This window comes from Paroedura picta, chromosome 14, assembly GCF_049243985.1.
Source record: "Paroedura picta isolate Pp20150507F chromosome 14, Ppicta_v3.0, whole genome shotgun sequence".
Taxonomy (NCBI): domain Eukaryota; kingdom Metazoa; phylum Chordata; class Lepidosauria; order Squamata; family Gekkonidae; genus Paroedura; species Paroedura picta.
Genome location: NC_135382.1, coordinates 29,976,155 through 29,993,164, shown reverse-complemented (window position 1 = coordinate 29,993,164; position 17,010 = coordinate 29,976,155). Strand labels below are relative to the sequence as shown.

The following is a 17,010-nucleotide window of genomic DNA, read 5'->3' as shown; positions in this document are numbered from 1 at the left end:
GCTCTTTTAAGGGCCCGTTTGAAAAGGGTCATTTAAATTTTTATTATTAAAATCAGGGGTAGTCAAACTGCGGCCCTCCAGAAGTCCATGAACTATAATTCGCATGAGCCCCTGCCAGCAAACGTGGTAAAGAGGGGGAGGGGGATACACCTCTTATAAAGAACATTCAAGTCTATATCACCTGGCTATGAAGACAGACAAGGCAAGGGGGAGAATCAGAACTGAAAAGCTGAGGTTAGAAATTGGGATGTTTTTGTTTGTGAGAACAGAGTCCCAGACTATTAGCAATCACAACAGAAAACCTACATGCTGCCGGTGAATGTTTTACCACAGAAATCCTTCAGCTCCTGGATTTTCCTCTGTGCACAATGTGGGTCCCTTCTGATTTTCGTTCTGCCTCTTCACTTCTTTCCACCTGCATCCGTCATCTGTGTGACCTATTTTGCTTTTAAGCGTGAGCTGATTAATGCAGTTCTTTCATGGTGCTGTATCATTAATCCCCACACCTGGATCCTGCCATTAAGCACAGGGAACAGCTTGAGCAATGCACACCCACGTAAGTCTGTACTCAAGTTTTGCTTCTAGGGATGACAGCCTCCAGGTGGGACCTGTGGATCCCTAAAGCTGCAGCTCATCTGCAGAGTTCCCCTGGAGAAAATGGATGCTTTGGGGGGTGGACTCTATAGCATTGTACCCCTCGGAGATCCCTGTCCTCCCCAGACTGCGTCCCCAAATCTCCAGGAGTCTTCCAGCTAGGCTCTGGAAATGCTATACCCCTCGTCCCCTGCCTGTGGTGGAGATGAATTTCACAACCCTTGTCAATTCTACCTAGTAGAATCACTTCCTCTGAAGTGAAATCCTTCCCCATAAACCAAGAAACTGTGCTACAGTCAGGGCTGGTTTATCTATGTAGCACATCCTACAGGCCCTGCGTTTCCATGAGTCTGGTGCTTCCCCCACCCATGGATCAGGGCCATAGCCTCTCTCTTCCCCCCCTTTCCCTCTTTAAGGACACTTAAAGTGACATCTCTTTCTACTGGGGGGTGGATGGACTCTGCCTCCTAGTTTGGCTGTTCCCATCACAAATGCAGTCTTCTAGGGCCCTACGAATCCTTAAACTGGCTTCTTTTACAGACATGCACACACAAAAACACACAGGAAATCTCAACAAATGGGGACAATAATTGCACAATGACTAGATTGGGATTCATTTCCATAACAACGGGGGGGGGGGGAGAATTGCAATAACCTGGCTCCTTGAACAAGCAATTGTTTATTTTTTATTTTCTTTTTTAAATTTATTTTCATATTTATTTTCGCTCTCCATTTGAACTCGCAGCGGTTCACCATAAAACAATAAAAACCAGTATAACCCCCTAAAAGCCCCTTTAAAACATTGAACATTAAAAGATGGCGATACAGAGTTATAAGCCCCCCCCCCATGTTTTCCCTCTGTCCGATTGGGGGCCAAGATATCTCTCTCGTGGGAGCGAGGGTCCTGATTCAATCGATGCTAAGGGATCCGTCGATAGTAACTTCAAGACCCACCATGGCCTCAGCCATATGCCTATATGGAAAAGAATGGGATCCCCAGTGTTTTATGGAATTTTGAGACCAAGTGGAAGGTACCACCATAGAATGGCTTCTATGAGAGGTCAGGTGGGACCGATCACAAAACGGCTGCCACGGCAGTGGTCACTAATCACGTACTGTTGGGAAATTCTAAGCCAAGTGTCTTCCTATGATGGAGACATCTATTTCTGAATGGGCACTCCCAATTGCCAACAATCTCCTGGGAAAACTGGACTTCCATTTCCATTTTAAGAGAACGGTGGAATCGGAAAATAGCTGATGTAATCGTATCTGCCTTTGCCACTGATGGCAATTCTGCCACAATAGGCCAGTATGGAACCACTTCAGATAACTATAAATTCACATTTCCCACTTGCTAGCTGGGTTATAGGGAACCCACCCACGCCCTGCACTGTGCAACTGAGCCACAAGTTTCCAAGTGCCAGTCGACTGGAAAGAACCCACCCCTCACCCCCCATCAAGAAACACAGTTTGGTCCACACACGATAAAATCAACCAACCGCTGTGATTTGTGTATTATATTCTTTACTAAACGTTCCCCCCCCCCCCAGCAACGTCTTTAAAATGAGAAAGGGGGAAAAGAATAAAACAGACATGACGTTTATTACAAAGCATTACACTGTTCAAAAGGGGAGAAAAATCTTGATTGCTGGAACGAATGGCGTAGATCCTGATTTCTGAGCAATGTGATATTGTTATTTGTCGGGCGATTAAAGAAAACAATCTGCAGTGAAAATATTCAGATTGCACGGTGGGTAATAGGAGGTTTTGAAGGGATCTTATTGCTGGCAGGGGCTCATGGGAATTGTAGTCCATGAACATCTGGAGGTCACACAGGTTGACTACCCCTGCATTACTGTGGGCCGGTTTTTCTATTGTAGTTCCATTCCAAGCAATTTGTTTGATTTGGTGTGAACCCTCCCAGTGGAGGCTGGAATTCCTTCAGAATGAGAACTGATCCGCCCCCTCCCCCAGTGGAGAAAACAGCTGCTTTGGAAGGTGGACCTTTATGGCCCTCTGAGATCTCTCCTTTGCCCAAATCCTCTTCCCTCAAGTCTCTAGGAGTTTCCCAAGCTAAAGCTGCAATCCTAATATAAGGAGATGTTGATAAACATATGTTCACTCCATCATGTGACAGAGATTACCAGCAGGACATGGATGCTGTGACTGGTTGATCTGGTTCTCTTCAGCCCTGGATCAAAACTTCCCAGTTCTTAAGAAATGCGCAGACTATTTCAGACTCTTAAGTGTACCCAAATGCAAGAATGTTTTTCTTCTAACATACGATGACCATTTGTGTATGTGAACAAACTACCACAGGTGGACCAACCACTGTAGCCAGCACACTTTTATCTTGTGTCTTTTCCAAAGGCAATGCTTTTCAGCAGGGTGGGTTCAAGACCATGGGGAAATAATTCTTCTGCCAGCAGAAAAATAGTTCCTGTGCATGAACTATTGGTAACTGATCAAGGAAGAGGTCTTGATATCATGGGGGAATAGTCTAATGCAGGGGTAGTCAAACTGCGGCCCTCCAGATGTCCATGGACTACAATTCCCAGGAGCCCCTGCCAGCATTCGCTGGCAGGGGCTCCTGGGAATTGTAGTCCATGGACATCTGGAGGGCCGCAGTTTGACTACCCCTGGTCTAATGAAAACCATGCATGGCAGCCGTGAAAAAAAGGCCGATTCCATGCTAGTGATTATTAGGAAAGGGACTGAAAATGAAATGGACCTTCTTGTAATGCCTTTGTATAGCTGCATAGATGGGTCATACTTCAGAGTTCTTCATACAAATCAAGTTGTCTCACCTCAAAAAAGGACGGACAGAACTGTGGCTCAGTGGTAGAGCAGCTGCTTGGCATGCAGAAGGTCCCCAGTTCAAACCCTGGTATCTCCAGTTAACAGGATTGGATTCATAAGTGATGTGAAAGATCTCTGCTTGGAGACCCTGAAGAGATGTTGCCAGATAGAGCAGACAATAGGCAACAGATGGAATTTGTGAATCATAGAATCATAGAGTTCGAAGGGGCAGAGGTCATCTAGTCCAACTCCTGCTCACTGCTGTCCCTTGCTAAGGGCTGTGGTCAAAACCACTAACTTCATCAGTGGATTAAACACATTTATGGAAGATAGGTATACCAAAGTTTGTTAGTGGTGATGGCTGTCTAAAACCTCCATATTTAGGAGCAGTGTACCTTCTGATGCCAGTTGCTACAGGCTTGTCCCTGCCATGGGCTTTTCATCTGCTTGGTCACTGTGTGAAACAGGATGCTGGAATAGAGAGCCCATTGGTCTAATCTAGAAGATCTAATTATGGAACTTCTATTCTGAACAAACCTCTAATGTCCTAGGTAGGAATCAGAATTTTAAAAACTTGATCTCTTAAGAGTAAAAATGCCATTATTGATACCAGTTGTAAAATGGATGGGTCTTTAGAAAATCGCACATAGATGAAAATGATCATCCTTTTGAGAATTCAATGGGTGTCTTATAATTTGGCTTTCAGTAACAGCATATTATTTACTATAATCATCATCCCCTTAAGAAGTAATTACATACTTGTCCTTCAGAAGGGATGTTAAACTAGGCCTTTTCCGTACACATTTGGCAGCTGCGTATGCAAACTGCAAGCTATTTTGTACAGAAAGCAAAATACATTAATAAACCGGGCAACAGTTGTATTTACTACTTGACTGAAACCAGTAGAAGAGACTGTGATGCTTTTATTGTACCTCGTTAAAAATGTGTCTTCCTGTTAAGAAATTCCCAGTTGGTATAGCCCAAAAGGATATCTTCCAAAGCTGATGCGTTCATTTGTTTACATTTCAAGCATTAAATAAAAGTTTAGAATGAATAATAAACATGGTAAAATTTTTGAATGACACAGAAATCTTCAGCTGGCAGGGAAGCAAATTCTGAGTAACATGAAAGCTGGCACACTTGTGACACCAAAGGCCACTGGCCTAAGAAAAGATATCAACCCATTTTTATTGACTTTCTCCTCAGTGGTAATAGGGTTATTAAATTAAACAATAAAACAGTGCCAGGATTATAAATGGTGGCATGAGTTAAGAACAGTTTAGAACCCTCAATCAAAACAGATCCTGCTTTTGAAAAACAAAAACACATTCTCAATAGAAACAGGAAGAATGAAAAGGAAATAGATCTTGGGGGGAGGGTGGGGTGAAAGGACATTTACATGGGATCTGCTAATTGTCCGATCTCCATTATCTGGCTTTGGTTTCTCCTTACCTCTTGGCAACCTCCTCACGTTTTCTTCCTTTGTGAAATTCTGTCTATATTGAGTTGCCTACTGAAGAGTTCCTTATTGTCTGCCCTGAAACATTTGTGTGTCACAAAGGATGGTGGGGAACAGTATGCACTGCATGGTTGGCTTATGCAGGATGCAATTTAGGTCTGCTAAGACTCCTTGGGATTCCTTACAGCCGAGGTAGTCAACCTGTGGTCCTCCAGATGTTCATAGACTACAATTCCCAGGAGCCCCTGCCTTACAGCACATTTTAAACCAGGCTTTCTCAACCAGGGTTTTGTGAAACCAGGTGGTTTCTTGATGGGCCTGGGAGGGGTTCCTGAGTGGGTGGGAGTTACTTAATGTGTGTGTGTGTTAAATATATTTAAATTTGTTAAACATTTATTGAGCGACATGACCAATATATGGTCATGTCAAACCCCCTCCCAAAATGGCCAGTAATGGGCCTGGAGGTGAGAGGTATATGCCCGGGTGGGCATATACACAGCTATGCTTCCCATGCATATTCTGCAGGACTGTGTCACTTCTGGGGTTTCTTGAAGCCCAAAGAATGTTTCAGGGAGTTGTCTATGGTAAAAAAGTTGAGAAAGGCTGCTTTAAACTGTAAACCTGTGAACATCTTTGGGATTTTGAGAAAGGGCTCCCGGGTGAAGGCAAGGCCCATCACAAAATGGCATGTAACAATAAAAACAAATAGTACCTGTGAAAATCCAGTGTGGTAAAATAATTTTATTTGCAAGGGTTTTTAACAGGGTTTATCCTGAAGGCTGACCTAGATAGCTTGCTCTCGCCTGATCTCAGAAGCTAAGCAGGGTCGACCCAGGTTAGTATTCGGATGGGAGACCACCAAGGACTACCAGCTTCGCCACCCAGAGGCAGGCAATGGCAAACCACCCCAAAACATCTCTTGTCTGGAAAACCCTATGGAGCAGGGATAAACAACCTGTGGTCCTCCAGATGTCCATGGACTACAATTCCCATGAGCCCCTGCCAAGGGGCTCATGGGAATTGTAGTCCATGGACATCTGTAGTCCATGGACATCTGGAGGACCACAGGTTGACTACCCCTGCTATGGAGGACCAATAAGTCTGCTATGACCTCCACTTCCTCCAGCACTACCGCCATGCTGCAGCCATTTTCTTGGGAGGGGGTTAGTGAAGTCTGATTGCATTTTGTATGCTTTTAATTTCCGCAATTGTAAACCATCTTGAATCACAAGGGAAAGGCAGGATACAAATATTTTAACCATTTTAACGAATAAATAAAATCAAATGGAACTTACTGGGTGACTCTGGGCTAGATACTCTCTCTCAGCTTAACCAAGCTCACAAGGCTCTCGGGAGAATCAGATGGAAGGAATCACGTACAACATTTCGATATTACTCATTGGAGAAGGGGTGGGACTGAAATAGACAGAAATATCCCTAAACTGAAGATATAGGCTTGATCTCCGGTATATGGAATGATTTTTTTTAGTCTACAGTTTCGAGTGTGGGCTTGGATTTAAATCCAAGTTAAGGCAGTTATTAATTGACAGGGAAATTCTATTTCTAACCTCCAGTCTGTAAAATGGGAATAATTCCGATGCACCATTTTTTTAATCAGGAAAAACATGCATGCCAACGTTTATACAAACCTGGAGCTGAGGCATACATCTAAATGAATACATTTTTTGAATGCTGCAAACAATATAATCCTTTCTCGTTGCTAAGTGATCAAGCATCAAAAAAATATGGAAGCAGGCCCCCTCTTACCTTCCTTCCTTTTTGTTCTAAGACGTGCAAAGTACCATATCAGAACTGACAACCAGGTTTGTCCTGACAATGTCAATCTAGCCTAAGCGCAGTTTAGCCCAAGGTGCTTTCAAATGTCACAGAGAGGCCAAAACGTTCCATCCTGGCCTTTTCTTTCAGTATTTTACATTTTGGGAAACAATTCCAAACCCAAAGATGGGTGTGCTGGTAATTTTTCAAAATGTTCTGGTTAAAAAATAACAACAATCCCACCCACCACCCCAAAATAAACCTCACCCCCAACACAATCCCATTCCAGCCCTGTTAAAAATAGAAAAGAGTTTTGTAGAGTACCCCGATGGGTTAATCTTGTCCTGTGTTCTTGCTCTTTCTTCCGCTAAAAGGATCCCTTCAGAAATCCCCATTTCCTTTTACATTATTCTGTTGCAAACGTTCTGATAGTCCTCTCTAGAATTTTTCACTACTTCCAGTGGGACTAAAGGAATAGGGATATTTTGCTCGCCTACAATTGTCTCGTATGGAGGGGCGGCCTCCAACGTAAACGAAGAAGACGAGGAAATGGAAGAGATGGGCTGTGGAGGGTCTTGCAGTCCAAACCTGCTCTCAGCAGCCTGTTCGGTGGTCCCATGAGCGGCTTCCTCTTCCAAAGGAATGTTTATCACCAAGTCACTCCTTCCGTAAGGGTCTGTCAGGGAGTAAGGCGGAGGATCGTCTGTAGGGACATAAATTTGGGCTGCTCCTGGTCCGACACACTCTTCGTAACTGAAAACAAAGCAAGATTCCAGAATGTCAATTTTCTGATGACGAAGTCTAGGCTTTGGGTTTCGGGATGGATTTTATGCTGCAGGGCCAGATTAGAATCCTGATAGAGGTGGCTCCTTGCACCCCAAACAGATGGCCTGAAATTCTGAGACTCACCCAACAGTGGGCAAACGTGGCCCCCGGAAACAATTTAAGCGTGTGAAGTAGTTGACAAAGGGCCATCAGCTGTCATCTGGACACTTTCACTTGGTGTCTCGCCCTTTTAAAAAATACCCTCTCCTGTCAAATCACTCCGACACGCTTGCAGGCAGCTGAGAGCTACGAGAAGGCTATTAATTCACCTTAAAGGACCTTTATGGATATCGCCCCCATCTAGTTCGGGTTGTCAGGACAAATTGACTGCATGGGTTCTATTGGGCTGCGGGGTAAGTGTCGCAAGATGGTAGCAAAAAAAAAAAAAAGAAAAGAAAAAAGAAAAGAAAAGTAAAAATCAAACCACGCAAATGAGGATGGCGGCAATTTCCTTAAATCTAGCGTGAGAACCGATTAGGACTGCAGATAATCAAATTGAGTCCTAAATGAGATTTCTGCAGCTCATACATCAAAGCAATTAAATTATTAACACCCCTAAGGCATCTTTCATAAATTAATTTCCCAATTAGGATTTTATATAAATAGTGATTCTGCCCTGGGTATCCTTCAGAAGGAAGGAAAAATACAGAGGCATCTTGCAGGCTGCCGAATGACAACGTGGACTCCGGAGGGCCAAACCTCCCATGATAATAATGGTGCTCTGGATTCTGTTGGATGCTTTGCTCGGGCCTAAACAGCCTGTGATACTGAACTTCTGAGGCTGGAGGTCTGGCCATGCAATCAGTAACGGAGGCAATGGGGAAAGTGTGGGTCTGAGTCATGGGGCTCGTGAAGTGGGGGAGAGTCAGACTTGCCAAAGACTGAAGCTGCCCTGCTTTAGGACACATAGGCCTCTTATACATGGATGTTTTCCCTCGTTCACCGTGCATGCCCATTGAGTTTTCTTTGTCATTCTGCATTTGACTTTTCTCACTCAGTGTTGGTTTGCGGTTTCCTCGGGTTCTCTGAGAGTGCTTTTGTGCTGATTTTCCCCTTGTTTTGCTTCCAAGTTGAAGGTAATTCAAAAGGAAACAGATACCCTCAGATTCCCCCTTCCTTGCCCTTTTGCTGCCCCAGCCCAGTTCATGGTCATTCTGTCCATTCTGCCACCCTCAATCGGTGTATAATTGTCAGTTCTCCTTCATTTTAATTTTTTAAAGTGAATCACAAAGAGAAAACCAAACAGATTTGCAAGGGAGGGCAGGAAATTGCCATCCCTACGCAGGGCATCGGCAAAATTAGGCCCCCAATTTTTTTTTCCAGTTTAGTGGCCCCAGAACACTTAGCCACAGTGATCCATGCAATGGTCACCTCTACACCTTCTGCAACTTGTTTTATGCAGGCCTGCCCTTATCCTTGATCCAGAAACTACAGCTGGTCCAGAATGCAGTAGCTATCCAGGGTTCTCAGAGCAACACCATGGAGGTCCCACATCCGGCTTATCCTCCAACAACTGCAGTGGCTACCAGTCAAATTCCGGATCAAGCTTAAGGTTCTGGTAATCACCTTCAAGGCCCTACATGGTCAGGGCCCAGGGTCCCTGGGGGACTGCCTCTCTGCCTACACCCCTCAAAGAGCTCTGCGCTCTGCCACCTCCAACTGGCCAGTGACCCTCGGCCCCAAGGAAGCCCACTTGACCTCAACCAGGGCCAGAGCCTTCTCTGTCTTGGCCCCCACCTGGTGTAATGAGCTCTCGGAAGAGGTCAGGGCCCTAACGGAACTAAAACAGTTCCACAGGGCCTGCAAAAGGGAGCTTCTCCACCAGACTTGGTTGAGGTCGACTGGAACCAACAACACCCACCGGGCCCCTGAATCTTCCATGCACCTGAATTAAACAACCATGGGCCTTTTTAATTGTTATTCTATCAAACTGTTATTCTCTTGTTATTACTATTATCATTACCATTCTCTTAATTATTTTCGATATAAAAACTAAGTTCTATGTATAGTTCCTTTACATTTCATGTGAGCCGCCCTGAGTCTCAGGGAAGGGCGGTATTCAAATGCAATAAATAAATAAAACAAAATCAATTCCAAGAAAGTTCTCCAGAGCTTCTGCCAGAGGACTCTTCTGCCATACAAATTGTAGCCCTGGCTTGTATTGCGTGAAAAACAAAGTCCACTGAAGAATTCAAACTATCAAGAGTAGGTATCAAACGAGCCCTTCTTCCGGGACTCCTACTGAAAAGACATTTGTTCGCATCCATAGTTCATAATTGATCACAGCGATGACTTAATTTTGCTGTGGCTCTTTTAATAAAATTGTTCAGCCCTTTCATATTTTTCTGTGCATAAGAAAATGTAGTGGGGAACACAAGCATCCAAAATCCCACAAACTGTAAAGACCCCCTTAAGCCACAGGGGATTAGGAACTACACATTCAAGTTGCCACCCACAGAAACAATTACAAAAATAATTTCTTGCTCGTCTCTCCTACCTATTCTTCTGACACAATGCTCTCCCTCCAAGGGAGGGCTTTGCGAAATTATTCCTGCAGAGGAACACATGTGGAAAAAGGTGTATCAGAATTAAAACTCGAAATGGTTTTGACTTTAGGTGCGAGGATAAAAATCCCAAGGCGCTATCATTACTCTTTCCGTAAAATTGCACGTGGTTCGGCAATTCCAGGGAGATGAAAATCCAGACGTACAATCTCGGGTTGCCTTGCTTTGAGATCGCATGCACAACTGATGTGGGTGTGGGTGTGGGGGCAACAGCCGTAGCACAGTTCATCTCAGGGCCTGCTCTAGACGCGGAACAGAATGAGGGGAGGAGGGAGCAGAATTCCCTCTGTTTCCCTTCTCCATTTGCTTCTAGGCCCAATCTTATTGCTTCTTCTTTAAACCTGAACACAGCCATACTTGTTATCCAGAACGTACATCAGCCTGACAGACAGCATACGAACAGGCACATTAAAAACATTTCACCCTGCTCTGGATCTCAGAAACGAAGCAGGGTCAGCCCTGGCTGGGAACTGGATGAGATAACAGAATAAAAGTCCAGGGTCACTATGCAGAGGAAGGAAATGGCAAAGCTACCTCTGTTAATCCATGCCTCAAAAAGCCTACAGGCTGCGACTTGAGGGCACTTTACACACAAAATGTACCTTCCGCTTTCAGGCAACACCATCCAGGTGACCTTGAGACTGTTTGACCTTGGAGTTACACAAAGAGAAGCCAAGTAATGTGTGTGGGGGAAAGCCGGCCTCAATTATTGTGGTCTCCTGCACTGCTCAATGAGTCTCATTCCTCAGCCTTCTTAACCCCGTTCTTCTATCTGAGAGCTGGACCAGAGAGGCCATCTATTATCCTGACATGCTGCTGTAACTACTTGCGCTTGGTAGAAGAGCAACAAATGGAAATCTGTAAAACGAAGCAGGCAGCAGCCTTCTACAGTCCCTAAGGGGGGGGGGGATCGTTACAGTTGATTCACTGAAGAGGTACCAGCTGGTCAAGATGCCTGAGAGATTGGATGCAAAGCGAATTCTCAAGTCCTCAAAGTCCTGCGGGGAATTCGGCCTCTCCAAAAATAACCTACCTGGCTAAAGAGGTACTGCTTCTCCATCCCTTCTCAATGTTTGATGGCTTAAGGGTTGTTTCCCTCCCCCAGCTCAGTCCTTATTTCAACACCATACCATCTTTCCTCAACTTCCAAAAATAAATGAATAAGCCTCAACTTCAAAATAAGGAAAGGAAACAATCATTCATCACAGCTGCCAATTTCCAAAAGCATCTGGAAGGCAGCAGGGGAGTTCACAATCAGAAACTGAATAATTACTGGGGTTCCTCTTCAGAGAAAGTAAAGGGAGGAGAAGAAGAAGAAGAAGAAGAAGAAGAGGAAGAAGAGTTGGTACTTATATGCCACTTTCTCTACCCGAAGGAGGCTCAAAGTGGCTTACAGTCACCTTCCCTGTCCTCTCCCCACGACAGACACCCTGTGAAGGGTTCTCCAAATGGCTGCAATTCCATGGAATTTCTCTCTTTCTTTCTTTCAAATAAGCATAAACACCTATGCTATACCTGTCAAGCGCACAGGAAACTCACAACAAAACTTATTCAAAAGAAAAATAGTTTTATTGATTAGCACTACACGCAATGGACTGAAAAAGTCAAATCTGACTAGAAGCCAGATTTGCCTCAGCTTATCAATACATTTCTCCCGCCCAAAACTTGACAGTTCCCAAGGGGGGGAGGTGAGTGAGAAAAGACATATGTGAAAGCAAAACAGGATTCCAAACTCCCATCCTTGAAAGAGGTGACAAACAACCCTTTCCGCCCATAACAAGATAAGGTTAACATAACATCACTATTCTATTTTATTGCTTACAAACTACAAGGCCGGGACTAGCAGGCACCGGGCCCCATCTAGTAATATAACTGACATGGAGGAACTCAGGCTAATTTATGACAGAGATTCTACAATCCTGACATCCCTCCGCATTAAAACTAACTTCACTCCCCCACCTAGCCGGCATCAACCGGGCGAGGACAATCAGGGAATGCTCGATGGAAAGCCCGGAGAAGGCGGGGTGCCTTCACATTCCCAGCCTCAACCCACTCTTTATCCCCAGAGGGGAAATCCTTCCAATCGACCAAATATTGAAGGCGACCCTTATGCAATCGAGAGTCTAAGATTTGGTTGACTTCATAGTGGGTGTCCTTATCGATGTAAATTGGGACAGGCATAGATGGAGGAGGGTGCCACTCGTCCGGGGCTGGAGCTCTTCGCAGCAGGCTGGAATGAAAAACCGGATGCACATTCCTATAAGTTTTTGGCAAAGCTAGCTCCACAGTCACATTATTTATCAGTTTCACCACTTTAAATGGCCCCACATACTTTGGGCCAAGTTTCTTAGACTTCTGCTGACACCTTAAGTTCTTAGTAGACAGGTAGGCTAGGTCACCCACTTTCCAATTAGGAGCAGGTACCCTCTTTTTATCAGCTTGAGCCTTATAGGCATGTTTGGCTTCTTTGAGGCTAGCAACGATCTCTGGCCAGCCCATACTGATGGATGCTGCCCATTTGTTTATGTCAGGAACCTCCGCGGAGCTAAGTCCCCAGGTGGGGGCTGACATTAAATCAGTTCCGTACACCACCTTGAAAGGCGATACCCCAGTTGAGGAGTGGACTCCATTGTTATAGGCGAACTCAGCAAGTGGCAGCAAGGAAACCCAGTCATCCTGCTGGTGATTGATGAAACAGCGTAAATACTGTTCCAGGATTTGGTTTACTCTTTCGGTCTGGCCATTTGACTCCGGGTGATAGCCTGAGGTGAGGGCTTGCTCCACACCTAATAGTTTAAGAAGCTCCCTCCAGAACTTGGAAACGAACTGGGGGCCCCGATCCGTCAAAACACGTGTCGGGATCCCGTGCAGACGTACCACGTGTTTAATAAATAGAGAGGCCAGTTTTGGTGCTGAGGGCACGCCCGTACAGGGGATGAAATGAGCCTGTTTGGAAAAAGCATCCACTACTACCCATATGACAGTGTTCCCTTGGCTGGGGGGAAGGTCTGTAATAAAGTCCATAGTCACATCAGTCCATGGACGTGAGGGGGTGGGCTGTGGTTGCAAAAGTCCCTTCTTCTTTCCCCCAATTGGTTTCGAGGCAATACAAATGGGACACCCCTGCACATATTTCTCCACATCTTTACGTAAGGATGGCCACCAATACTGTCTCCTGACCAGGTGCAGAGTTTTCACAAAACCAAAATGTCCAGCGGTTTTTGCATCGTGGCAAAGTTTCAAAACTTTTCCCCGGGCCACGGCAGGCACAAAGAGTCTTTCGCCTTTGAAAAAGAGCCCCCCCTTCTCAGACAGATCAGGGCGGAGGGAGCAAAACTCTGGGTCAGTTGACAACTCCTTTTGGACCCAGCCCCCTGGGATGGGCGTATCAGTCTTTGTGTGGCTGCGCGTCACAGCGGCCATCCCCAGTTGGGCGGGGGTAAAGACGGTATCTACCAATGGGTCCCGTTTGCTATTGTACTGAGGCAGGCGCGATAGTGCATCCGCCAAAAAATTCAGTTTGCCAGGAAGATGCTTTAGGGAGAAGTTGAAACGAGCAAAAAACTCCGCCCATCTCATTTGCTTGGCCGAAAGCGAGCGGGGCTGCTTGAGTGCCTGAAGGTTTTTATGATCTGTCCAGATGACAAACGGGATCGCTGACCCCTCCAGCCAATGCCGCCAAGTGGAAAGGGCCAATTTCACTGCAGCCGCCTCTTTTTCCCAAATTGCCCAATTTCTTTCCGCAGCTGAAAATTTTTTTGATAAATAGGCCAGGGGGTGCAATTTCCCGTCCCCCCCCTCTTGGAGGATCACGGCCCCCATTGCTACGTCCGAAGAATCTACTTGTACTGTAAATTGCTTAGAGGGGTCGGCATGGGCCAACACAGGTTCAGACGTAAATAACAATTTTAGCTTGTCAAATGCCTCCTGACAGGAGGGAGTCCAAGGGAGAGGCGCCCCAGGTCGGCTAGCTGTCTTCCCCCCTTTGGTTTTTAATAAGTCAGTGAGGGGCAGCGCAACCTTGGCAAAGTTGGGAATGAAGGTCCTGTAAAAATTGGCGAATCCTAGGAAACTTTGTAATTGCCTCCTAGTGCGGGGAGGTTCCCACACCAGCAAATCACGCACTTTGCCAGGGTCCATCTCGATCCCCGCCTGGGAGACCCGGAACCCCAAAAACTCCACTGCATCGCGGTGGAACTCACATTTTGACAGTTTAGCAAACAAGTGGTGCTTCCGCAAGCGGCGGAGCACTTCGCGGACCAGCTTAGCATGACTCTCAACATTCTCTGAATACACAAGAATATCATCAATGTAAACCAACACCCCTTGGTACAATAAATCATGCATAATTTCATTAATCATATTCATGAACACGCCCGGAGCGCCGGCGAGGCCGAACGGCATTACGGTGTATTCAAACTGCCCCAGGGGCGTATTAAAAGCCGTTAAATATTCATGCCCCTTCTTGATTCGAACTCGGTAATAGGCTTCCCTTAAGTCCAGTTTCGTGAACACGCGCGCCTTCCCCAAGTGGCCCAATAAGTCTTTTATCAGGGGAAGCGGGTAGGCGTTGCAGGTGGAGACCGCGTTCAACCCGCGGTAGTCGGTACACAACCGCAGCGAACCGTCCTTCTTTTTTACGAAAAGGACCGGGGCTGCCAAGGAAGATGTGGCTGGTCTAATAAAACCCCTTGCTAGGTTTTTATCCAGAAATTCTCTAAGCTCTGCCATCTCCCGCGGGCTCATGGAATAAAGTTTGGCTTTGGGGAGAGGCTCTCCTTTCTTTAATTCGATGGCACAGTCAGTTTTGCGGTGGGGGGGGAGCTGGTTGCACTCCACCTCCGCGAACACATCACCAAAGTCCCGATATTCAGGAGGGAGCGCGTCCACCCCTACTCCCAAAGCAGCCACCACCCCGGATCCCGTAGGACCCTGCTGCCGCGTGTGCTGCTCGCAGGCGGCGGAGGTAAATTCCACAGTCCCTTCCTTCCACTTCACAAGGGGATCGTGTTCCCTCAGCCAATCCAACCCCAACACGCAAGGGAAGGCCGAGTGAGGGGCCACCAAAGGTTGGATTTGCTCCCAATGTTTTTCTATGTCCAAGTCCATGGGGCGAGTTTTTGCCGTAGCTTCCCCTCCGGGAGCGCATTTCCCATCTAACTGGGTGATTGGCAAGGGTTCCTTCAGTGCCACCTTCCCCACCCCCAAAGTCTCGGCCAGTGCCGGGCTCACTAGGGATTGGGTGCACCCCGAGTCCACGATACAGCGGATTCCCACCGTCTTTCCCGACCTGGGGTTAGAAAGGTTGGCCGGTAGGAGTAGCAAGGGGGAATCACTCACCACGCGTTTGCCCCTGTTGGCGGCCTGCTGGCGGGGCGCCTTTACAGCAGACCGTCCTCGTTTCCCGACTGCTCCTCAGCTTGATCCTCGTCCTCCAGCCCGCTTCCCTCCTCCGAGTCGTCCACTGCCGGTACGGCAGCCACTGGTACCAGGAGGGATTTGGCGCTTTTCTTCGTGGTGGTTTTCTTGGCAGGCGGGGCTTTCGATGGGGCGCCGCTCGCAGCTTTCGGGGTTGATGCCGCTTTCGTTGGGCAGTGTGCGAGGAAGTGCCCGGCTTGGCCACATCCCAAGCACAGCCCTTTCTCCATGCGCCGAGTGCGCTCCGCCGGTTCCAATTTGGTTCGGGGCTTGGTCTTCACCGGGGTGGAAGTCTTCACCATGGTTTTCCCGGCCAGTGCTTGCACCATTGAGGCCCGCTCCAAGCGGTTTTCCATTTCTCCGGCCAGCTGGACCCACCCTTCGACAGTGAGTGGGTCTTCCAGGAGGAGGCACTTGTCAGCCAGAGTGGGATTGAGGCCCCCCACAAACGCCAGCACACGTTGGGGCTCCGTCCAGTCCGGCACAGAGGAAGCCAACTCCTTAAATTCCCTGGCGTACTCAACCACTGACAATTTTCCTTGCCGGTGAGCCCGGAGTTTCTTCTCCGCAGTCTCCCGTTCAAACGGTTCCACGTACATCTGGCGCAGGGCCCTCATGAAATGGTTGTAGTCGCGGGTAGCTTGGGGGTGGTAACGGTACAAATCCACGAACCATTTGGCGGCTTTGCCCTCCAGGGCTTGCCCCACGAAACGCACTCGTTCGGCGTCGTCTTGGAAAGTGAACCCCATGTCCATCATGTAGGCTTGGAGGTGCACCAGGAACGTGGGGAAGTCGGAGGGGTCCCCAGAAAACTTTGCCTTGAACTTATAGGTGTTCCGCATTTCTACTCCACGGAGGTGGGCAGGTAGGCGCCCTGGGCCCCAGTCCGCCGGTGCTGGGGCCGGGGCCGGGGGTCTTGCACCCCGGCCAATGCCTCGCCCTCTCCCAGCCGCCGCTCTCGCCCGTTCCGCTGCCTGCGCCGCTGCTGCCGCCCGCGCGGCCGCTCGCGCTGCCTCACGCGCCGCCGCTGCTGCCGCCGCCTCGGCTCCCGCGACGTCCGCCGCTGCCCGTGCCGCTGCCGCCGCCGCTGCGTCCTCGCCTCCGTCCGCGCCGTCTCCACCAGCACCGTCGCCGCCGGCGCCGCCTTCGTCCTCTCGTTCCTCACCTTCGTCTTCTCTCTCCCTCTGCGCTCTTGCGCGTGCTTCCGCCTCTGCTTCGATTTCTAGCTGAGCCCGGGCTCTGGCCAGCGCCTCAGCCGCCTCCGTCGTTGCTTGCGCGGCCGCCATGCCGTGTTCCTGCAGTGCAAACCCACCGCTCTCTCTCCGCGCACTGGTATCGTGTGCAGCCCCACCGAGCACGTCCTTAAGCAGGCGTTGTGTTCGGCGTCTCTCCTCCGGATCCAGCCGACCCGAGAGGTCCTGCAGCCAGTTAGTCACCCTGTCCAGCTTGTACTGCAAGTCCTGTGTCTCACCCACAGGCTCCAGCGCGTAGCTAGGCAGTCCCAGGTGCTCCGGCCACCGTTCATCCCCAGTAGGGCGGTCGTATTTTGACAATCGCCTGCGCTGGGTGATGTGA

The 17,010-nt window shown here is 47.9% G+C and overlaps 1 protein-coding gene across 6 annotated transcripts in view; it reads right to left on the bottom strand.

The window, feature by feature from the left end:
* Positions 1–5,574: 5,574 nt before the first annotated feature.
* The window catches only part of BEAN1 (brain expressed associated with NEDD4 1), a 36,618-nt gene continuing 25,182 nt past the window's right edge, over positions 5,575–17,010 (bottom strand). For 4 of the 6 annotated variants that reach the window (XM_077310000.1, XM_077310001.1, XM_077309998.1 and 1 more), the window contains one exon: positions 5,575–7,381. In XM_077310000.1, the coding sequence (XP_077166115.1) occupies positions 7,030–7,381 (352 nt within the window). In that variant the 3' untranslated portion in view covers positions 5,575–7,029. Of the gene's footprint in view, positions 7,382–11,564; positions 12,248–17,010 lie in introns of those variants that run through there. The other 2 variants (XR_013226504.1, XM_077309999.1) reach the window with 2 other exon arrangements.